This window comes from Panthera pardus, unplaced genomic scaffold, assembly GCF_024362965.1.
Source record: "Panthera pardus isolate Hobbes unplaced genomic scaffold, ASM2436296v1 HiC_scaffold_8, whole genome shotgun sequence".
Lineage (NCBI taxonomy): Eukaryota > Metazoa > Chordata > Mammalia > Carnivora > Felidae > Panthera > Panthera pardus.
In genome coordinates, this window is record NW_026527013.1 from 8208875 (window position 1) to 8231908 (window position 23034).

General features: G+C 53.3%; 1 protein-coding gene across 4 annotated transcripts in view; it reads left to right on the plus strand.

Moving 5' to 3' along the window:
• Positions 1-17879, plus strand: part of ILF3 (interleukin enhancer binding factor 3) — a 28477-nt gene extending 10598 nt beyond the window's left edge. The window contains exons 2-20 of one of the 4 annotated variants that reach the window (XM_019427724.2): positions 1418-1516; positions 1895-2124; positions 2283-2460; positions 4826-4973; positions 6411-6502; positions 6891-6986; positions 7662-7773; positions 8195-8292; positions 8861-8972; positions 9081-9191; positions 9505-9704; positions 10125-10292; positions 10737-10874; positions 10961-11137; positions 11236-11389; positions 11544-11597; positions 14997-15362; positions 16460-16588; positions 17202-17879. In XM_019427724.2, coding sequence (XP_019283269.1) covers positions 1514-1516; positions 1895-2124; positions 2283-2460; positions 4826-4973; positions 6411-6502; positions 6891-6986; positions 7662-7773; positions 8195-8292; positions 8861-8972; positions 9081-9191; positions 9505-9704; positions 10125-10292; positions 10737-10874; positions 10961-11137; positions 11236-11389; positions 11544-11597; positions 14997-15362; positions 16460-16588; positions 17202-17338 — 2703 coding nt within the window. In that variant the 5' untranslated portion in view covers positions 1418-1513 and the 3' untranslated portion in view covers positions 17339-17879. Of the gene's footprint in view, positions 1-1417; positions 1517-1894; positions 2125-2282; positions 2461-4825; positions 4974-6410; positions 6503-6890; positions 6987-7661; positions 7774-8194; positions 8293-8860; positions 8973-9080; positions 9192-9504; positions 9705-10124; positions 10293-10736; positions 10875-10960; positions 11138-11235; positions 11390-11543; positions 11598-12047; positions 13730-14996; positions 15363-16459; positions 16589-17201 lie in introns of those variants that run through there. The other 3 variants (XM_019427727.2, XM_053896753.1, XM_053896754.1) reach the window with 3 other exon arrangements.
• The last annotated feature ends 5155 nt before the right edge of the window (positions 17880-23034 follow it).

A 23034-nucleotide genomic window follows, 5' to 3' on the forward strand; every position in this document is an offset into this window, starting at 1 on the left:
CATCTGTTGTGTATCACTGTGATGGATTTTCTGTGTTGTTCACTCACTTGGAAGATGTCAGTGTGGACCAGACTGTTTGCACAGAGTAGGAATGAGTAGGTTGTCGTCAGCATGTTATTTAGAGCCCCAAATGGTAATTACAGCTACGCCTGTTCTAAAGACTCCTGTTGTGCACTTGAGTTCTCTTGGTCTCTTCAAAATTTAACCCACGGAGGGGGGCACGTGGTGCAGTGGTCACATCCACCTGATGTTTCAGAAGGTTCTTGCCTTTCTGGTTGACAGACACCTTTTGGGGCTCTTAGTCCCCTGCTTTCCTTCCATTTCTTCATGACCCTCAAAGACCAGAGCTCCTTCCCTCTCTTTTCCTTCTCCGAACACCAGGATTTTGCTGAGTATTTATATTGTTACCATTTATTGGAGGCGTGTTAAGCTTTTATTTTTTATATTTGTGAAAAGTGACATACTTTAGGGGTGCCTGGGTGGCTCAGTCAGGTGAGCATCTGACTCTTGATTTTGGTTCAGGTCGTGATCTTGCGGTTTGCGGGATCGAGTCCTATGTTGGGCTCCTCGCCGACAGCATGTAGCCAGCTTGGGATTCCCTCTCTGTTTGCCCCCCCATCCCGCTCATGATCTCGCTCTTTTTAATATTTTTGTAATATTTATTTTTCGAGGGAGGAGAGTGTGCTGCCCGCAAGCCAGGGAGAGACAGAGGGAGAGGGAGACCGAGGATCTGAAGCAGGTGCCATGCTGACACCAGAGAGCCTGTTGCGGGGCTCGAACCCATGAACTCTGCAAGATCATGACCTGAGCCAAAATCGGGTGCTTAACTGACTGCCCCCCCCCTTTCAAAATAAATAAACACTTTAAAAAAATCGGGCATACTGGGGCACCTAGATGGCTCAGTTGGTTAAGTGTCTGAGTACAGCTCGGATTGGGTTGTGATCTTGCAGTTTGTGGATTTGAGCCCCGCAGTGGGCTCTCTGCTGTCAGCAAGGAGCCAGGTTCGGATCCTCAGTCCCCCTATCTCTCTGCCCACCACCCCCACCCCCACCCCCGCTTGTGCACGTGTGCTCCCTTTCTCTCTCTTTCAAAATAAATAAATGAACTTTGACAAAATCTAGCATACTTTACATTAAAAAATTAAAAAAAGTAAAAGATGAAGGAAGATGAAATAGAAACCCTCTAGATGTGGGTGGAGTTGGATTCTGAAACCAGCTGTTTTCATTTTTAGGGCATTTTATAATTAGTTTGTGCCTCGGCTTACTAGCGGTTACCTGGAAATAAGGATGTGTCCTGCTGTGTTAACAGGGCCCCTCACGTGGCAGCACCACTGTCTTTCATCCTACTCAGTATCTGACTGCTACAATTCATCCGTGTATGAAATACTTGAAACTAAAATGATTTTCTGATCTTATAGATAGTTGAAGTATTGATAACACCAAGGAAATCTGTCACAGTTTGAAAAGATAAGCAAACATTTGATTTCCAGACACTACAGAAAAAAGAAGTAAAAATGGTAAGTTTTTAAAAAGTGTAAATACTATTTCTTTATTCATATTCGAAGATGTAGCATTTCCCTAAAGCATTTGATTCTCCTATTTTTTCATTAGCTTTTTTGAATTATACTGCTGCACAGTGTAATTGAATTCACACACATACGTACGTGTGTATACATATATATATAAATGCCTGAAGTGCCCCCTTCCTCTCAGCTGCCTCGAGAATGAACAGCCGTTTTCATTCAGTTGTCCTGCTCCCCACACCTTCAGGAGTGTCCCCCTACGTTTACTTTCACACAAATGATGAAGCCTGATTCTGCGTTGGGCGGCTTGGAAGAGAAGCGGACGCTCGTGTGGTCTCTGCATTGTTTTTAACTGAGTTTCCACATTTCCAGCGTCCGATGCGAATTTTTGTGAATGATGATCGCCACGTGATGGCAAAGCATTCTTCTGTTTATCCAACCCAAGAGGAACTGGAGGCCGTCCAGAACATGGTGTCCCACACAGAGAGGGCTCTCAAAGCTGTGTCTGACTGGATAGATGAGCAAGAGAAAGGAAGCGGTGAGCACGCCGAGTCTGAGAACGTGGATGTGCCCCCAGAGGACGAGACCAAAGAAGGGGCTGGGTAAGTTTGAGGTTTTGGGGCGGTGGGGATCTTTCGTAGAGAGACTGGCCAGCGTAGGGGTGCACATCTCCTTTTCTAAGAAACTCCAGCCTCTCCATGGCCTCTGGGTTCTGGCTATGCTGAATCCCTCACCGAGCATCCTTTGGTCTGTCCCTCAGGGAGCAGAAGACGGAGCACATGACCAGAACCCTGCGGGGCGTGATGCGTGTTGGCCTCGTGGCAAAGGGCCTGCTGCTCAAGGGGGACTTGGATTTGGAGCTGGTGCTGCTATGTAAGGAGAAGCCCACGACTGCCCTCCTGGACAAGGTGGCCGACAACCTGGCCATCCAGCTCGCTGTGAGTGTGACCGTCTCCACTGGGTGGGGCAGACTGCGCATGTTGCGGGTGCAGGGCGAGGGAAGAGCGGCCCGTTCGTGCTGTGCACCAAGAGATGGCTCCAAACCCACCCTTGCACGTGTGGGTGGATGCCACAGAACTCTAAGGCTCTACGGACAGTGCCTGGCTGCATGTGATAGGCCCAGAGCTCTTTCAGCTAGGAAAGACTCCGTGTCTGCTGTGCTCCGGGCTGCGCTGGGCTGGAACTTTACGTCCGGAGCCAATTGAGTCGATGGGTGTCGATGGTTGAATAGAAGGGGCAATTATTAACTCTTCCCCACTGATCCAAAACTGGGCACGAGAACTTTTTAAAAACCAATTTTTTGGGGGCACCTAGGTGGCTCGGTCCGTTAAGCCTCTGACTCTTTTTTTTTTTTTTTTTTTTTTTAATTTTTTTTTTAATGTTTATTTATTTTTGAGACAGAGAGAGACAGAGCATGAACGGGGGAGGGTCAGACAGAGAGGGAGACACAGAATCTGAAACAGGCTCCAGGCTCCGAGCCGTCAGCACAGAGCCCGACGCGGGGCTCGAACTCACGGACCGTGAGATCATGACCCGAGCGAAGTCGGACGCTTAACCGACTGAGCCACCCAGGCGCCCCAAGCCTCTGACTCTTGATCTCACCTCAGGTCTTGATCTCAGCTCAGAGTGATGAGTTCAAGCCCCACATTGGGCTCCACGCTGGGTGTGGAGCCTACTGAAAACATAAGACCAGCTTCTTCATCTTGTTACAAAAGTGTTGCATAAATAATCGCTTCTGACATTTCTGGAACATTTACTACACCAGAGCCTAGGCCACATGTGCTGTTTATGTTATTTCTTTGTCCTCGTAACAACCCTTTGAAACAGGACTTTATCATCTGAGTATATTCGAAGATGTGACTGGGATGCAGGGAGCTGAGTAGTTGACCTCAGCATCCCTGGTTGGTGAGTTCTGGGGCTGTAGAACCTCCGTGTGCCGCCACCCTATGCTGCCCCCCTGGGACACATTCACCCCACTTAGCAACAGGATAAGCAAAAGAAGCAAGTGAAAAAACTAAGAAATCTCATTCTTTGGGGAAACACCCTGTTCATTTTCATATGTAAACGTGCATTTTCTTTGCCTGTGACTGATAATTTGGGGTTTCGGATGGTGGTCAGAATTGAAAAGTAGAGCTGGTGCAGTACAGCAGACACTTCTGGAAGGCTGTTTCAGGGAATGAAGCCCGAGACTTTTCTGTTCCAGTGGTCATTTTTAAGTTAATTTTAACTCGCGTCTGTAAAAAGCGTATTCATTGATGAAAATTACATTGTTGTGAATGTTTCTAAAAGAAAGACGCCTTTTGTAAAAAGCCAATCTTTAAAGAAAGGTACAAAGTGTATTTTTACTGACTGAGATTAGTGTTTTCTGACTGGGGCAGTTTGGTCCCCACAGAGGACATTGAGCGAGCTGGAGACAATTTGGGTTGTCCCAGCAGTGGGGCGTGGGGTGCTGCTGGCGTCTGCCAGGTGGAGGAGGCTGGAGACGTCTGCCCAAATGGCCTGCAGTGCACAGGATGGCCCCACAGCCCAGAATGCTCTGGCCCAGAGCGTCCGTAGCGCTGAGGTGGAGAAACCCCATTTTAGGTTTTCCAGAGTGCATCTGTCCTCCTCCTTTATGTTTTCCCTAACAGAAATCATAGAAGTTTGAATTCTCTTCATCAGGGCTCATAAACTAGTATAAAGGAGAAAGTGGAAGCCAGGGTGTTGTAATACCCTTTTGTAGATACGTGCATTTGCAGCAAATATGTGCTTTTTTTTTAACGCATAACGTGACACAAATTCTCTTACTACACAGTTTTTTTTTTCCACACTGATGGCTGCTCATCTCAGTATGGAAATACGGGTGGTGGATGCCCGCTCTGCTGGGTGTTGTGCTTTCCGTGTGGTGTCCGTGTAAGCCTCCTGCGGCCTCCTGGTGTGGGTCGTGTCACTAAGTCCATGTTCGAAATTAGACAGCAACATCTTAATGAGATTAAGTGATGTGCCCAAAGTTACACAACTAGCCGGCGACAAAGTAAAGATTCGTACCCTTGGTCTCCTTGGCCCAGAACCTAAAGCTTTGTTTTGCAAAGCTCCCCGTGAAAGTTTCTCTGCGTAGAGACCTCCGCTCTGGAGTACACAGAAAGCGGCTAAAGACCCAGTCAGTAAGAGGGAGGTCCTGATACCCTAGGTGAAGGCACTGCTCTCATGTCACACCCCAAGAAGTTGACATGTGTGCTGTGCTGACCAGCAGAGACAGATACAGCTGTTGATTGCCAGCCTTGGGGAAGAAGTATGTTTTGAAAGTTGCGTTTTCTTTTGTAGGCTGTTACAGAAGACAAGTACGAAATACTCCAGTCTGTCGATGATGCTGCGATTGTGATAAAAAACACAAAAGAGCCTCCGTTGTCCCTGACCATCCACCTGACCTCCCCTGTTGTCAGAGAAGAAATGGAGAAAGTATTAGCCGGAGGTAGGGAGGCTGAGAAAGGCCAGCAGGACTTTGGAAACTTGGTGTGCCCTCGCCAGCCAAATGTGCTATTCAGTTTTAGACTGCTTTGATAAAAGGATATCGGTGTAGCTTTGACCACCTTTACTCTGAGGTCACACCTCCCGTTCAGTTTCAGTGCTTGGGAGTTTGACAAAACGGTTGCACTAAAAGTGAGTAGCACTTTTCATAGAGGATTGCACCATTTTTATCTTAATCCTTGAATGTTCTCATCAGTGTTAAACTTGGTTTTTCTGTCGAGCGTTCTTTGGCCTTGAAAAAGGGTGTCCCTGGTGATTCTATGGCTTTTAAATTACGGAAGACAACCAGATGGTTTCTGCATGAACATCACGATGGAGTTGTGCAAACAGCTTGTGTTGCAGCAGAACCGAGGGCTTCTTGGTTTGTCCTCTTCCATTGGCTGCTTTTATCAGCTGCCGTGATGGAAATGCAAAGAGTTGATACAGAGTTTTGGATAAAGTTTTCAACAATCGTGTGCTTTTCGAACCAAAACCTCAGAGACTTCTAACGCTCTCGCCGTTCAAAGGCCACCAAGGGCCCCTCACGCGTCTCTTCCGTGCGGATGTTTTTTAATCACAGATCTCACACCGCAGAGTGGAGGTAACAGGCCTTATCCAAATCCCTGACACGCAACTGGCAGCAGTGACAGTGCCCCGGTTCTGCTGCAGCAGAGGCTCACACCCTGCGCCCTTGTTGCTATTTGATTACCTTTGGTTCTGATACCTGGTTCCAATTATCGATTTAGGGACGCTGGACCTTTGACCAACAGGACTCTCTCTGTCAAGGGCTGGGGCTAGGGCAGTCCCGCCTGGTGGGCGGAGGTGGTCCCCTTTGCTGCAGATGCCTCAGGGGATGGCCGTTGGGGGAAGCAGAGAGGGAGTTCATTTCCACTCCCCCCACCTATTTTGGTTGTTTTTATTTTTGGGTTCTTTTTTTGTTTTTGTTTTTTTGGAGGGAGGGTTGTTGTTTTTTTGTTTTTTGGTGGTTTTTTTGTGTCTTTTTTTTTTGCTTTTGTGTTTTTTTGCTATTGAAATTTTTAGCATAGCTAATCTATTGGGAGATCATGGGGAGGAAGCAAGGTAATTGTCTATTAGAAGATAGGATCCACCTATCTGTCCCCCTCCCCCATGGGATTATTCCTTTTAGAGTAATTTCCCACTTTTGTTTTTGTTACTGTTTTTTGTTTTTGTTTTTGTTTTTTTGGAGGGGCCTCCGATTTTTATGATCTCCTCAGGGCAGAGTTAAACACACTCTAGCTTCTCCTTCCCTGGTCTAGGGTGGAGAGGACTTGAGATTCTGGGAGCCTCAGCTGCCCTTTAGGAAGCTGCCACATCCCCTTTCCACCTGACAGAAACCCCTTGGTCAAACTGTGCCTTGTCTTCTTATTCCATCCATGAATAGAAACGCTATCAGTCAACGATCCCCCGGACGTTCTGGACAGGCAGAAATGCCTTGCTGCCTTGGCGTCCCTCCGACACGCCAAGTGGTTCCAGGTTTGCATTTTGTTCTTCTATTTGTCTTTTGGTAGAGAATTCCTAAGTTTTAGCTTGGCTAACTTCCACCATAAAGTTTCGGTAACGTTGAAGATCGCCGTGCCGCACTTAGTACCTGCAGGCGTGCAGTTGCTAAAGGAGCGCGCACAGACAAATTTGACACCCCCAGAGGAGGCTTGTGACTGAGTAGGTGGGCTGCTGCTGCTTTGTGCCAAGAGTAACCTTGTTCTCGTCCACCTGGTGAAGTTGCCACTGACCACGCACTTGATGGTCTTGAACGTTCACCGTTTACCCTTGACAAAGTAGCGCCTTGAGACTCGTGTTTTTCATGTTTGCCTTGTGTTGAGGGAGGTTCCTTGGTGTAAAGAGCCTGTACTTTGTTCTCTAGGCCAGAGCCAACGGGCTGAAGTCGTGTGTCATTGTCATCCGGGTCCTGAGGGACCTGTGTACCCGCGTGCCCACCTGGGGTCCCCTCAGAGGATGGGTAAGGACCTCGTAGCCGTGGCCATCTGGGGGTCGTGTGCACAGAGACTTTCTCCCATATCCCAGTAGTACGTTACGGTAACTGGGCCCGAGTGGCGCTTCGGGGTGTGCCCGAGGCACCCCTGTACCAGCCATATATTGAGCGGGCACTTTGTGCCACACCCTGGGTGGGGGATGAGAGCTAGACCAGAACCCCCCCCCTCCCGCCCCACCCCATGGTGGGCACAGAGCTTGGCCTAAGGAGAGGGCTGGCCAGCTAGCACTTCCCGTGATATGCTCTACTCCAAGAAGAAGCGTTTTTGTAGCTGCTCTTGGAAAGGGGTCAGCAAACTCTGGGGCCCATAAGCCAGTCTGGCCAGCTGCCTGTTTGTCTACAGCCCATAGCTGAGAGTGGGTTTTATATTTTTAAGTGGCTACATAATAAATACAAGCACCTACATAAAGGCCGCGTCTTGGCTTCTTGGCTTCTACAGTCTGAAAGATTTAACGGTTATCTCTTTAAGGAAAAGTTACCCAGCTGGGCTCTAGTTGTCCTGTCTTTGGTTTAGCCTCAACCTGTGAACTTGGAGTGCTCTGATATCCCCCCCTCCCCCTAAACACACACACAGTGACAGCTCCTCGATACAGGCCGACCACCTTCTGGACAGTGGAGTTAACTGTCCGTCTTGCCTTTCAGCCCCTCGAGCTTCTTTGTGAGAAGTCCATCGGCACAGCCAACAGACCCATGGGTGCCGGCGAGGCCCTGCGGAGAGTGCTGGAGTGCCTGGCGTCGGGCATCGTGATGCCAGGTTGGGGCCTTGTGCTTTGCAAGTTGCAGGGAAAGGACAGGGACTGAGGCCCTGAGGCCACTTCCTGGCGGGTCCCTTGACCGGGTTAGGGCAGCAGCAGCCCCGTGTCCCCCCTAGGGCTGAAGCATGTGACTACCCTCTTGCACCATCATATCCAGCCCTGTGCCGGCTCCGCAGCTGTGACTCAGGGCGGATCCGGGGCAGTGGTGACCCACTCCCACGCGAGCTCCTTGCTCTGAGACACGTGGATTATTTCTCTCATGGGCTGGATGCCGAGTGGGTCACCGAGCTCAGCGTGTTTTCCAGAGCTGGGTGTGGATGGGGCGTGGGGGGTAACGCACCTGGTTCCCTCAGCCAACACAACTCTTCCGAGATGCTAAAAGATAATCCTCTGCATATCTTCCTTGTTTCCTGCCTTCAGATGGTTCTGGCATTTATGACCCTTGTGAAAAAGAAGCCACTGATGCTATTGGGCATCTAGACAGACAGCAACGGGAAGATATCACACAGAGTGCGCAGGTATAGTCATCGCCATTGCCAACGTGAGCCCTTACCCAGTCTGTAATCACTGGCTTCCAGTTCCATTACTGGGTATTTTCAGGGTAGCCACTGGACTCGTAGGCTCAGGTTGGGGATCGAAGGTGAAGGGATCGTGCCTGATACAGGGCGCCCCAATCTGGGCTGCTTCTTTCCCCTGGCGCCACGCGTGCTTGTCGCCTATCCCCTCGGCCTGCTCGAGTGCTGTTTTTGGACACCGAGTTCAGCGGGGAGATGTATTTGCTGTGTGGACTGCTCCAGGGTCCTTCCCTTGCAGGCCCACCACGTGGCTCCGTGTGGCAACCAGTCCCCAGGTTGGGGTCTCCTGTATTCCTGTTGAGGGGGGTGGTCACAGGCTGGCCTTCCCCCACAGCAAGGCTGGGCCCTGGCAGTCAGGACTTCCCCTGGCTGTTGGGGGACCCCTTGCTGTTGTAGGGGAGACCCTTAGCAACCCCCTCAGCTCCCACCCCTTCCAGGAGGTATTAGCAAGCGCACACACTTTGGCGAGGAGCACAGGGCGGCTAAGTCAGGTCCTCTTCCCCTTCTCCAGCATGCTCTGCGGCTTGCTGCGTTTGGCCAGCTCCATAAAGTTCTGGGTATGGACCCTCTGCCTTCTAAGATGCCCAAGAAACCAAAGAATGAAAACCCAGTGGACTACACAGGTAAGCGTGCCGTGGGGCCTGGGCCCCAGGCTGGGCGGCGGCAGCACGGACTCCTCGCAGAGCACAGGAGGGATTCTCAGCTGTTTCTCTCGTGATCTCTTCCTTCAGTTCAAATCCCCCCCAGCACCACCTATGCCATTACACCCATGAAACGCCCGATGGAGGAAGACGGGGAGGAAAAGTCTCCCAGCAAAAAGAAGAAGAAGATTCAGAAGAAAGGTACCAGCATTCACTTCTAGCCCTTAGTGTATCTTCCATCTGGCTCAATTAAGAGTCATCCCAGAGTGACGAGATGCTCGCTTTGGCTTTTAGTTTTCTCAGATGTGATCTTTTCTGAAATGACTAACCGTAACGTAGACGTAGAACGCAAAGTGGGGTGAACGTACTCGGGAACGACACAGATGAGGCCTTGGCCTGTGCAGGCGGCTGGGCCGCTGTGCTGCCGTGCCATCGGAGGCCACCAGCAGTGGTTCCTCCTGCCCAGTTGAGCGTTGGCTAATAGTCCAGAATGATGTTGGTGTTCTCTCTCTAGAGGAGAAGGCAGAGCCGCCTCAGGCTATGAATGCTCTCATGAGACTAAACCAGCTGAAGCCAGGACTGCAGTATAAGCTGGTTTCCCAGACCGGTCCAGTCCACGCCCCGATCTTTACCATGTCTGTGGAGGTAGATGGCAACTCATTCGAGGCCTCTGGACCGTCCAAAAAGACTGCCAAGCTTCATGTGGCCGTTAAGGTAAGTGTGGTGAGCAGTGTTGTGCACCATGTGCTCGTTCTGAGGACAACAGAAGCGCTTCTGTGTGTCGGGCTCCTTCGGAACCATTACGTGGTCTCGAAACCCCCAGTGTGGACAGCGTGAGGCTTAGAGAGGGTGCGTGAAAATTGAGAGGAGTCGATTTTTGAATGTGTGCCAAATCATACGTGGAAGAATAGCTTTGTCGTTGTGGCTGACAGAGAGTCCCCAGATGTGGCTGGGCATCAGAGTTTCGTGCTGGAAAGGGAGCGGGATGGCTAGTGGAGAAAACACCCTCTGGATTGCTGGATGCCACCCTAGAAGCTTCTGATTCAGGATCCAGGGAGTGGGGGGAGAGCTGCGTGGTTGGCCCTGGTACTAAGCCCTCCCTAACTGGGGGCCCTGCGGGTGTCCCTCCTGCAGGTGTTACAGGACATGGGCCTCCCTACCGGCGCTGAAGGCAGAGACTCCAGCAAGGGGGAGGACTCGGCCGAGGAAACGGAAGCGAAGCCGGCCGTGGTGGCCCCTCCACCTGTGGTGGAAGCCGCTTCGACCCCCAGCGCCACCTTCCCCTCAGATCCCACTGCCGAGGTGAGCACGTGGTGGGTGCCGGAGTGCCCGACAGGATGCAGCAGGCAGTTCTGTGTCCTGTGAAACCAGGGTGGTTACTGGTCCTGCTCATTTTCCCCAAAAAGAGTAACTTCCAGTCCAGGAGCCTATACAGGGAGCTGGGCGTGAGCCTTTGAGCCACGACCAAGAGGGCCCTGCTGATGTTGACCCAGTGCCCAGGGCTGCAGTGGGGCGGCCCTGGGTCAAAGTCAAGTCATTCCCCAGAAGTCGGACGTAGGTGGAGGCAGTCCCGTTGCTGGGAGGCCCTCGGATGACTCCCAGAGGCCGGGGGGGCGAGGGTGGTGAGAGATAGCAGGGGAGATAGCGTGGAGGGCGTCTTTTCATGATTCAGGGGTGGCTGCCTTCCTATACATGCTGGAAAGCCCTTAGCTGAGTTTTTTGGTTTTCTTTTCTGTTTTCCCTGAGAACGTAAAACAGCAGGGGCCGATCCTGACCAAGCACGGCAAGAACCCTGTTATGGAACTCAACGAGAAGAGGCGCGGCCTCAAGTACGAGCTCATCTCCGAGACTGGGGGCAGCCACGACAAACGCTTCGTCATGGAGGTGAGCGGCCAGCTCCCCCAGGAGAGTCCCCCTGCCGCAGGAGAGGGTGGCGTCGGGCCACACCGACACACATCTGTTCTTCCCAGGTCGAGGTGGATGGACAGAAGTTTCAGGGTGCTGGCTCAAACAAAAAGGTGGCAAAAGCATACGCTGCTCTCGCTGCACTAGAAAAGCTGTTCCCCGATGCCCCTCTTGCCCTGGAAGCCAACAAGAAGAAGAGAGCCCCCGTGCCTGTGAGAGGTGGACCGAAATTTGCTGCTAAGGTAAGCGGTTGCCCCTGTGGTCTCCGGCCGTGGCACGAGCTCACCCGTGGTTGGGGTGTGAGGTGAACGTAACTGGTCTCCGTTCTTTCCCCGTGCAGCCACATAACCCTGGCTTTGGCATGGGAGGCCCCATGCATAATGAAGTGCCCCCGCCCCCCAACCTCCGAGGGCGGGGCAGAGGAGGGAACATCCGAGGTCGAGGGAGAGGGAGAGGATTTGGTGGCGCCAACCATGGAGGCTACATGAACGCCGGTAAGGACTCTCATCCCGCGTCGTCCCCATGGGCCCTGCTTGCTCCTGGGAGTGTGTGGGTCCCCTGGGATCGGGTGACCGGCGGGAGACTCTGGGAGAGGCGGGGGCAGGGCAGCCCCGCCTTCCACCCCGTAACCTGTCTGTTCCTTTCCAGGCGCCGGATATGGCAGCTATGGGTACGGAGGCAGCTCGGCAACGGCAGGCTACAGTAAGTGTGTGTTTCTCTTTGTCTGCGGTTTGGGGGGAAGCTACAGCGGAGCTCCCACGCCGGAGTTAGGACGGGGCGGCCCACCAGCAGCAGCCTCCTTGAGATTTAAGAGCGGCTCGCACCTTTTCCCAGTGATTAGGGCAGACGGTCCTCAAGCCCCTATTCTGCAAGAGTGTAGTGTGTTCTTTAAATGTTAACACATGTATTTGTGTGACTTGAAAATTTCTTAAAAGTCAGAATTTTAAATTTCTCTGCTTTAAGCCATGCGAAACACCAGTCCTGTGATTATGCTTTTCCTGACAGTGCACAGCTCTTGTCTTGAGAAGGAGCCTTCACTGGGGGGTTACAGGAGCAGAGAAATCTAAAACATGAATTTCAAATGTGGCGCTCTGTGCCATTTTTCAAAAGAATTCTAATTTTTTTTCTCTGCTCTGTCTCCCCCTTTTGTAGGTGACTTTTTCACAGACTGCTACGGCTATCATGATTTTGGGTCTTCCTAGAGCATCTAAAAGTATTGCACACAAAATCAACTTTTTACTCCAATTTTCTCGAACTCCAAAACCCAAAGTGTCCGTGCTGTGCCCCTGTGCTTCACTGGGTTTCTCAACCGTGGCTTGTCACCGCAGCTTGTCTGAAACTCTTAGCCTGCAGAATTTAAGACAATGGCAGTTTTTATCGTGATTTGCCTTTGAACTTGGTCATATTGAAGTTCACAATAAGTGGAAAACAATTTTCAGAGAATGCATTTTTGTGCAGAATTGCACAGAATTCTAGAGCCAGCGTTGGTCAGCATCAAGGCAAAAGCCCACCTTTGCTTTTTATGGAAAGCATTACTTTATTTAAGAGACAGATAATAACGCATTTTAATCTACCTTTGTCTTAATTTACAGCAGGTTTTGTATGAATTTTTAACATTTTAACAAATTCCCAAATCTGGTTGATGCCTTTGACAGTAATGAAAACGATTTTATCACATCTGAATCCAGAGCAACTGGCTTTTTTTTTTCCTTTTTTTTTTTTTTTTTTTTAAATCTTGTAAAACGTGGGGAACATCGGGAATTGTACATTGTGCTAAGTTAACCTCTCCCGCCTTTTGTAAATGCTCTGGTGGGTTCTTGTTTGGGAATGCGGTATTTCGTGGCTGGTTTAGTTAGAGGTGAACTCTCAAAGGTATCAAAACTGTGCTTCCATTATTAGTGCAGGAAACAGACAGGCTCTGAGGGAGAGAGAACGTGGAATTTTGCAAGTCCTAATCACAGCTGCAAATGCATGGGATTCTAGAGTTTGTTTTTTGTTTTGTTTTAACGGGGCTTTAAAAATAATTAAGCAGAAAGACTTAATACGTAGCCCAATTCTCCAGTGAAGAACCGGCCTCAGCAGGGCCTGTGCTGCTGGGTGTGCAGCCATGATGGATTCCAGAAGGTCTGGAATCTTCTGCCCTCTCACCTTAGGGTGCAGGCTGGAGTTTCTGACTTCTCCCTGTGTGCAGAGGCACACGGAGGCAGTGGGATTCTTTGCTGAGACCCCCATTTCCCAGTGGAAGTCCTTCTTGGAAAGGGCATGGTTGGGCTCTGGTCAGCAGGCCTTTGCCGCAAAGCCTGTCTTTGAGTTGACTTGCAAGATTTTGCGTTTCTTCGGCAAAAACTGGTCAAAATGGTTACTATACAATTTGTTCCCAGAGGTTTGAAACATTCAGTGAAACTTTTTAAAACTTTGCATGATGTATTTTTTTTTTTAGAAAGTTATTGTTTGAGAATAATGTCTTTTTATACCAGGAAATAGTTATCCTGAAATGACGTTGAAAACTACTCTCCCCCCCCCCTTTATTTTTTTTTTTTTTAATCAATACATGTTAAAGTAACAAGTCCTCAGTACTTGGCGTCTTCATTCATTCCTGTGCTTGAGGAGGGACGAGGAGGTGTTCAGTTTAGGCTGTGGGGCAGCCGGGGTGGCGGGGTTCTGAGAGGGAGTCTGAAGAGGACCTCCTGTCCTCCAGCCTCCTGGCCAGGCCTCCGCATGTTTGTTCCCTTGCATCGTGGGCCATGTCCTTCTTGGTGTTTTGGCTTTGTGATGGGGGCGGGTGGAGGGGTGGAGGAGGCCGCCTGAAGAAAACAAACTGATGTCACAGATCAGTTTTATCCAAATTCTTGTTCAAACAATCCAAGACATGGCAGTGTGGGGTGCACGTCTCCAGTGGGTGGAAGGCACGTGATGACTCCCAAATTAGAACTCTACCCAAAAGGCGGGGAACCCTTGATGTTAAGTGGGAAGGAAGGCTAGGCTGTGTGGGAGTGTCCCTCCCCCTCCATCTCACCCTGGGCACGGTGCGGGGTGGAGGGGCACCAGGCTGTCTGTAGGTGGGCAGCACCGACCAACAAAGGTGTGCCCGCAGGCACCCCTGCCCCGGGAGCCAGGAGCTCCACTGCCCCCACGTGAGCGCTGGGGATTGCCCTGCTGGGCTCAAGAGCCACCCACACGCCCCGGCCTCCCCTTCCTCCCACCGCACTTTAGGCCACCCATCCCCCATCGGCCCACCCGAGTGTCTGGTGGGGGTGGGGTGTGGACATACCTGTCTCGTGGGATCTACACCTGGTGACCAAAGGAGAGTCTTACTGTGACATTCTCAGCTTCAGGGTCTGAGAATGTGGCGGCCTCCCTGCACGCTTGTCAATCCTGCTCGGTCCGCCTGCCCCCGGCAGCTGTGCTGGGAACAAGGAGGGGCCCTCTGGGGGGGCCGTCTGAGGCTGTAGCTTGAGGCCCAGCCTGGATGTTCTGATCCTGACTTTGTAGCCAGTCTCCTTTCCCCCACGTTTGCACGAGTCACACCAGAGAGACGCCCCAGGTCATTTGGCCAAGTCTCCGTTTGTTCCTCCCAACAACCATGTCAGACTAGTTCTTCCAGGAATGAAACCAGGTTTAGGGGCCTCGTTAAATGTCTGGGGGTCACCCAGGCCTGTGACTGCAGAGCCTCTTCCCAGCACAGCGGGGGGGAGGTGGGGGTGGCCGGCTGCTTCTCTGGGGCTTTGCTTTTTTCCCTGTCACCGTTGGGGACATCTGGGTAACAGTCGTGAATGTCATCTCGCGCTCGGATCTCATCTCATTGTAATGTTGACATCCGCTGCAAAAGCTGCTGTTGGCGTGCTGTCCTGCCGCTGCTTGGCAAAGATCCATTGTTGTCATCAGCTGATGGGTGAGTGGAGCTGAAGGCTGGACCAGTCCAAACCAGGCTGCTTTAAGGACCGGAGCCACTGCTCCTCGCCCTCCCACCTCCATTCCTCTGCCCTGGCCTGGGCAGTGGGCTTGCGGGTCAGCCTTCAGGACCCACAGCCACGACCTTCCCTGTCTTTCCCCTCCCCCGGCTCCCCCATCCTCTGCCTGACCCGCTGCCTTCCTGTTTAGGTCAGTTCTACAGCAACGGAGGGCATTCTGGGAACGCCGGTGGTGGCGGCGGCGGGGGCGGTGGTGGCTCCTCTGGCTACGGCTCCTACTACCAAGGCGACAACTACAACTCACCAGTGCCCCCGAAACACGCTGGGAAGAAGCAGCCCCACGGGGGCCAGCAGAAGCCCTCGTACGGCTCAGGCTACCAGTCCCACCAAGGCCAGCAGCAGTCCTACAACCAGGGCCAGTACAGCAACTACGGCCCCCCACAGGGAAAGCAGAAGGGCTATAATCATGGACAAGGCAACTACTCCTCCTACTCAAACTCCTACAGCTCCCCCGGGGGCGGGGGCGGATCAGACTACAGCTACGAGAGCAAATTCAGTGAGTTGGCTTCCAGGGCCCCGAGGCCTGGCCGGGGTCCAGGCCAGCGGCGCATCCCGTGGAGTGGCGGAAGCTCAGCATTGCCCTGACCTCTTGCCGAGGGACTGGAAGGAAGCCGGGCGGTGCTGGCTGTCGGGTGGGCTGTAGGGAAACCCTGGAGGCAGGGTTCCCTTGGCCCAGATCCGTGCCTTTCCCTTCCCGTCCATCTCCTCCTCCGAAGGCAGGCCTAGCGGAGGCTCCTATGCCAAGGAGGCCTGTGGGTTGAGGCTGGGGCACAAGGGTGGAGTCTGGGTCTGGTCCGGCTGCCGTGAAGTGACCTCCGGGGCTCGGGGGACAGTGTTGTATCAGGCCCCTGAGGGCGCGTGAGCTACTTCTCCACTCCACCTCTCCCTCCACCTCATGCACAAACCCAGCAGGCTGCAGCTGCGCTGGCGGCGGAGTAGGAAAGCGTAGATGTGCACTTGTTTCCTGTAAAGGGACGTTGGTCAGCGAGAAGGCCAGGGACCTTAAATGTGTGTTTTTTGAGAGAGCGAGAGAGTGCGCAAGCGGGAGAGGTACAGAGCGAGAATCCCAAGCAGGCTCCATACTGTTAGCGTAGAGCTCCACGTGGGGCTTGATCTCATGAACCATGAGGTCATGACCTGAGTTGAAATCAAGAGTGGGACGCTTAACTGAGTGAGCCTCCCAGGCACCCCCCCCAGGGTGGGGCAGGGACTTTAAAGAAGCTGTTCTGTGTGTGGGCGGAGGGCACTGGGTGCCTGGTGACAGGTGGGTGGGAGGAGAAGCTGCTGTGTGCTTCCCGAGGTGGGGGGAAGCTTGGGTTGGAGGAGCGGGTGGGAAGACAGCGTGGAACCGGGCCTCAGAACTTGGTGACCGGGCCGCCCCAGGGCACGGGGACCTTGCAGTGCTCCGGCCAGTCCCTAGCACTCCTCAGTTGAACTGACATGTGCCAGATTTAAGCAGCCAGGACGAGGGGGATACGCAAAGGCCCGTGGTCTCAGCCTGGGGCCTGCCCCTTCCGGGGCCACAAGGATCCCAGACCACCCCAGCTGTGTCTTCACCGAGGCCCCTTAACTGCACTGTCTTCTCTCCCCCAGACTACAGTGGTAGTGGAGGCCGGAGCGGCGGGAACAGCTACGGCTCAGGCGGGTCGTCCTACAACCCAGGGTCACACGGGGGCTACGGCGGAGGTTCTGGGGGCGGCTCCTCATACCAAGGCAAACAAGGTGGGCCTGGATCGGCAGGTGGCACAGCACGGCTCGGGGGAGGTCCGGCGGTGAGGGGTATCGTACACCCGGCGTGGGCAGGCGGGCACCGTAGGCAGGGCTGCGGCGGCACGTGCCATCTGGCTTCCGTGTGGGGTGGGGAGGGGACAAGGAGACGGAGATGTGGGCACATGGCTGCGGGCACACCTCCAGCTTCTCGGCTTTTCAGAAGCAGACATCCAGATGCCGCCCCGCTCTTAAGACGCCGGCACCTGTGTGGAAAAACGCTGACAGGGCTGAGGCCCAGTCTGGTGTGTGCCCTCCGGCCAGGGGCTTTGGGCTCGGCCTTGTGTTCAGGCAGCCCCCAGATACAGCTCCCACTGCTGCTGTCCATACGGGCCCACCCGCACCCCTGACAAACCGGGGTCCGTGGGTCCACATCACAGGGTGGTGGTGACGACCAGACAGCACAGGAAAGGCAGTGCCTGCACACCCCCTCCCCCCGCCCCGTGGCCTCACCCGCGGACACCACGTGGGCACACGCGGCTCGGGTGTTTGTTGGCCGTGGTCCGGAGCTCTGACTGCGGGGCAAGCCCCGCGCCCCTTGGCTCTAACCCACCCCTCTCTTCCCTAGGAGGCTACTCGTCACAGTCCAACTACAACTCCCCCGGGTCCGGCCAGAATTACAGCGGCCCTCCCAGCTCCTACCAGTCCTCACAGGGCGGCTACGGCAGAAACGCAGACCACAGCATGAACTACCAGTATAGATAAAGCCCCCCGAGGGGTGAAGATTTGTACCTTCTGCACTTCCCCCTCGTCGTAAGATTCAGTTTTATGCATCACAGTTAACATGTCAGCTGGCCCCTCCAGGCCCCCTCGCCCCAACCTGTCCACATTGCTGTGTTGTGCGGTGCAGCTGGTCACTCCCGTGACCCGTCCTGTGACCCTTATTTAGCTGTGTTTGGGACTTCCGTGTCTTCGATGGTTTGTTAGTTGCCATTACAACTTTGTCTGAGTAGAGTTTGAGTTCTTACAGTTAAGTATCCCTCTGTCTATTTACAATTGGTGTTAGCGTTAACTCAGTTTGTCTTTAAATAGCTCCAGAAGGGATACATCATCTGTTAATGCTTTTGTGAAGTGAGTTAAACGAGCTTTCTGTATTTTAATGCTTTAGTGTTTCAGTTTTATAAGTGAAGATTTTATTTTAAAAACCAGTGGGAAAGAGTGGGGTTTTTTTTGTATGTCTGGATCATTCAGGCAGTACATCTGAATTAAGCTGAATGTAGACAAATAAAGAAAAAGAAAACTCTGCGCCCGTCGTAGGCCTGGGTGTCTGACCCACCAGCAGTGTGATGGGCAGGTTCCCCCACTGTTCCCAGCATGGGAATGCGGGGCGGGGGTGGCAGGACAGTCCCTCGTCACCCAAGGGTCCAGTTCCAGGCCTCTCGATGCCTTCACTCCAAGGTTGGCCAGGGCCAGCAACCCGGTAACACGGGATCTTGTTTTGTCAGTGTCCCGGGGGGCTCCAGGTGGTCTGCAGAGTGGCCTACGCTCCTGTTAGGGGTTTGCTCCCACAAGTCAGATGCCTGCTTTCTTGCCCCGCGAATTCTGGCGTAGCTTTAAGTACAGTTTCATGCCACTGCGGAGTGGAACCTACGTAGGTTTGGTACGTGTAACCCAACTTGCAAAAGGCCAGTTGAATCTGGCTAAAGCACCCCAAGATCTGGGAAGCCCAGCCTGGAACCTTCTCTGTCTGGATGGTGTGGTTTTGTGTCCCCAACAGCTGCAGCCTCGTGGTGCTGCCCCCCGCCCAGAGGTTCCGAGTGTGTAGGCGGGGTTCTTTCTAGCCGCCCAGCCCTGTTCTAACGGGTTTCCCTGGAGTGGTGCAGTGGTGCGTCTCAATCACACCAGTTTTGCACTGGGGGATGTTTGTCACCTAGTGGGCGGGGGCCAAGGATGCTACTGACCACTCTGCTTAAGGGTCAGCCACGTGGAGGTGGAGAAACCTGCCCTGAGAGCAGCCCTTCCCCACTCTGGCCCTGCCCCAGGGGGTGGGCGGGGGCGGCGCTGTCCTTGCCTTTGCCCAGGCTTCGACTCTGTCTGGGAAGAGCCTCTCCAGTGAGTCTGGGCTGCACGTCTGCAGGGACCCTTCTCCTCTTCCCATCTCTCTGCTATCCCTCAGACCAGGCATCATTCGAATTCTGAACTGCAGGCAGTCCTTGGCCTCCTGTGCTTGATGAACCATAGCCCTGGGGAGAAGAGCAAACCATTCTCGATTCAGAACTCCTCAGCTGAGGCAGAAAATCCAGTGTGCCTTCAAAGGATGAAGATTCGCCTTGAAGAGGTGGAAGAAAGGTGTTGTGCACTTAAAAAGAAAAAAAACATGGGAAGAATTTGGCCTTCTGCTGGAGCAGAGGAGGACCCAGATACCAGTGGTCCAGCGTGGGGAGAGGGAGGGATGGTGTGATGCCCACCCAAGAGGCAGTCCACAGTGCAAGCACCAAGGTGGCCTGCAGTACACTGGATGTGTGTGTGCATGTGCACTAATAGAGACGAGAGACAGGCCTTAGGGATGGGTCCCAACCCAGACTTCGATGGGATATGATATGTCCATGACCCATCTCTCCTGGACACCTCCAGGGGCTGGGAAAAGGAGATCATTGGGACCCTGTGTTGAAATGAGAAGATCCAGGCTGTGGGTGGAGACCTAGGACCTAGGACCTGCACCACTCCGGAACCCACGGGGAAGAATGTCCCCCCGCCCCACCTCCAGATGCCTTCAAGCTATGGGCCTGTATTCTCAGCTCAGGTTTCCTCGCCATCAGTTTCCCAAGCAGTGACCACCACCACGTTGAAGTTTCTGAATGTAGACCCTTCACAAGGGTAAGAATCTCGAAGGCATTGGAGAAAACTCCCAGGCCACCTTGATGTGGAGACCTCAGGGAGCTGTTACTTGGTGCCATGTTCTTCTTGTGAAAAACGGCAGATCTCCAGGTTGCTGGTCGCTGAGGGATGCTCGTCTGAGTCCCTGGGCCTGGCCTGAGTGCTCCCAAAGCCAGGACAAGTGTTACTGATCTGAGAGACTTTCGTTGCCAAGAAGAAAGCAGTATCTGAGAAGCAGGATCTTTCCTTGTTTCATCTAGCTTCTGGTGACTTCTGGGCATTCCTTGGCTTGTGACTGCATTCCTCCAGTCTCTGCCTCCACCTTCACATGACCTCCCTGAGAGCCTCTTAGGTCTCAGATCTCCTTCTTACAAGGACACCAATCATTGGATTTCAGGTCCACCCTAATCGTGGGTGAGCACATCCCAAGATCTTTCACATTCATAGGTATTGGCACTTAGGAGTTGGACGTATGTTTTTGGGAGAACAGTATTCAACAGCCTGCAAAAGCGTTGGGTGAAGACTTCATCCCATGCTGCTGGAACAGCCCTGGGAGTTTGTTGACCACAGCCAGGATCGCCACGGTCAGCATGGCCAGTGCCTGTCCTGAAGCGACAGCTCATGAGCACACGTGCCTTGGCATCCCAACTGCTTGGGGACTTCATTGGTGCTAATGGCATTGTGGTGCAGCCGATCAGGAACAGTATCTCAGCCCTCAGGACTGCCACCCCAGGGAGCTGGGTTCAGGAAGGTGTGGCTGACACCATGAGCATGGAGAAGACCTGGGTGCTGGCCTGTCCCCCATTGAAAGCTGATCGAATCCTTTCCAGCCTGCTGCCCTCCAAGCCCAGGAAGCCAGCCTGGAGGAGGTTCTCAGATGCTTCTCTGGGTCCTCCTCAGCCAGGGACACGGTAGGCAACAGAGAGATGCTTCGGTCCGCATGCTGCCAGAGAGGATGGTGACACGCGTCTTTCAGTCACCAGTGGAGGTCACCAGGAGCATCAGCAGGAAGAGCCAGTGGGCCCACAAGCTTAGCAAGTTGATCAGGATAGGGTTATTTGGTGGATAGACCATGAGTGTCAGGGACCTGGGACTGGACACCGCCCCAGAGGGCTCAGGATGCTTTTGGAGGGAGGAAAGGAGAAAGACCTCTACTGAGGGAACAGCTGGCCGTGTGTGGTGGGCTGAGGTGACGTCACGGGGCAGAGCTTTGCAGGGATTTTCAGATGATCCCACGGGGAGGTGTGGGGTGGTTGAGACCTAGGACCAAAGGGGCCCTCTAAGCAGTAGTGGGGCACATCCAGTATTTCCACCTTTCTGCATTGAGCAGAATCACTAGGGTCCTGGTTGTCCCTCTGGAGTGGGGTCCAGTCTCACCTGGAAGTCAACACCCAGCTGCCTCCACTCTGGCAGGGAAACATGCACTGTTCCTCTGACCACTGACCATTCTTGTGTGGTCAGCATGGCCTGTTCCGTCCCACACTGTCTGTGCCCTTTGCAGGCCTCTCCTGAGACTTCTGGACACAATCTTGGGCCACCCACCAGCAAGCCTTGGCCTGGATGCTCATTCTAACCCATCCCAGAATAAACAAACTTCATGTGTTCATTGTTGCATTCACTGCACATGTATTTATTGGGTATTGCTTATGTATGGGTCCGGTAATGGGTGCTGAGAATATAGCAGAGTTGCTTGGATATCAGTCCTTTGCAAGGTGCTGGGAATATGAACCTGGACCCTGCTCTCCTGTGGCTCCTGGTACCAAGAGGGCCCTGTCCTAGCTGGTGCAGGGAGTGCTGGGAAAGACCTGTGTTTTGAGACAGGACAGTTAAATGGAACCAGGTATATTAGGGCGGGTGAGCACAGTTTATGCCATGCAGAGGAACACCGTGCACAGAAGTTCAGCTGGGTGGTGAGAGAGGACTTCAGAGAGCTGAAGTCAGGTGAGCGAAGCATTCTTGTTGCAAGATGGGAAGTGTGGGGTTGCAAGATGGAGATGTCAGCGGGGGGCAACCAGTACAAGGCCTCGACAGCCAAGCAGTGGAATTCAGACCTTTATCCTGAGGGCAGGGGGGAACCATGCATGGAAAGATTCTGAGCTGGGAAGAACCCAGGCTCAGTCATGCTTCAGAACAGCCCTTTGTTGGGCAAAGAACAGGTGTGTGGGAGAGGTGAGAATGGAGGTCAGGTAACCAGCAAAGAGGCTTGATTGAATTCTGGAACGTCGGGGCTGAGGTTCAGGGTGGTTTAGGTGATAGAGTCTATTGGACTAGGTGAGGAAAGCTCTCTAGACCCGCAAGGGGTAATGACTGCAAGTTCCAGACAGAGCAGACTGGCCCAGAGAGGGGCATTGCGTTGCCTCGGGCCACAGGAAGTCGAGGGTCCCTACTCTGTTACCGTTACTGGGAGACAAACAGAAAAGTCTAAGGTGCCACCATGGAAGTCGTTCTCTGGGGGTCGTACGTCCTGGACCCATGCCCTTCCCAGCATGTCCCAAGAAGCTGGCAGCTAAGCTTAGCCTACTTGGCACCGGGCTGTCGCAGTGAGAATGTCATGGAAAGATAGCCATCATCCCTGGCTGGATAAACCAGAGAAAACAAACTCTGTCCTCCTAGGACAACCACCAACACCAGGCTCCAAGTAGCCTATTTCAACGACAGAGGTATTCAACCCCCCCTTACTCCTCTTTCCAGAGGCTCTGCATTCCCCACTCTGTGCCCCAAAATCTCACGACTCCTGCTCTTCAGGGTCCCAAGACTTAAGTAACCACTGTTTGAGGTTTTGGGGGGGGCGTGTTTTAAGAAGCCTTCACGCCTTCTGCGGAGCCAAAGTTGGGGGCTTGAACCCACTAGCCTGAGATCCAGACCTGAGGTGAGATCAAGAGTAGGGCGCTTAACCGACTTGAGCCACCGAGGCGCTCCTCAGTACCAGCTTCTTAAGGCCAACTACCTAATTCCCGTTTTTGGAGGCTCCCCTGGGCAGCTGTGGCGATCCCAGGAAAGGGGAAGTTAGATCTGCTGAGAACCCCCGCCAGCCACGTCTCGAACCTGGGCAAGGGGCGCAGAAGCCGGCCCACTCTGGCCCCCGCGAGCACGTCCTTTACCAAACCGCTTATTTGCCCTTAGGTCCGCCGGGTGCACACCGCTCGCCCCTCTTATGCCCATTCAATAGGCCCCGTTTGGAACAAAAAGTATTATACAGTCTGCAGTCACCGCCCTAAGACACCGCGCCCTTGTGAGGGAGACCGCAAACTTCCAATTGGACGCTGTTGCAGGCTCGGCCCATGACTACGCCCCAGAGGTGTCTCCCGCCGGGCGCTCGCAGCTAGAGACTGGAAAAAGGACGCTTTCCCAAAGCTCCGCCCTGAGCGCCCGCCGTAGCTTCCCTGGTATCCCGGCAACGCGCGTGGCGCTGTCCAGCGTTCTGAAGCCGCGCTCCCAGCGCCTCTCAAATAGTGGCGGCCTTCTGGCGCCCCCCAGTCTTCCTTGCTGAGCCGCGCTGAAACCTGTAAGCAGATGTAAATAAATCTAAGCAGCGCCCACCTCCACACCCCAGTTTACCTCTTGGTAATAGAGCTTGCTTCACT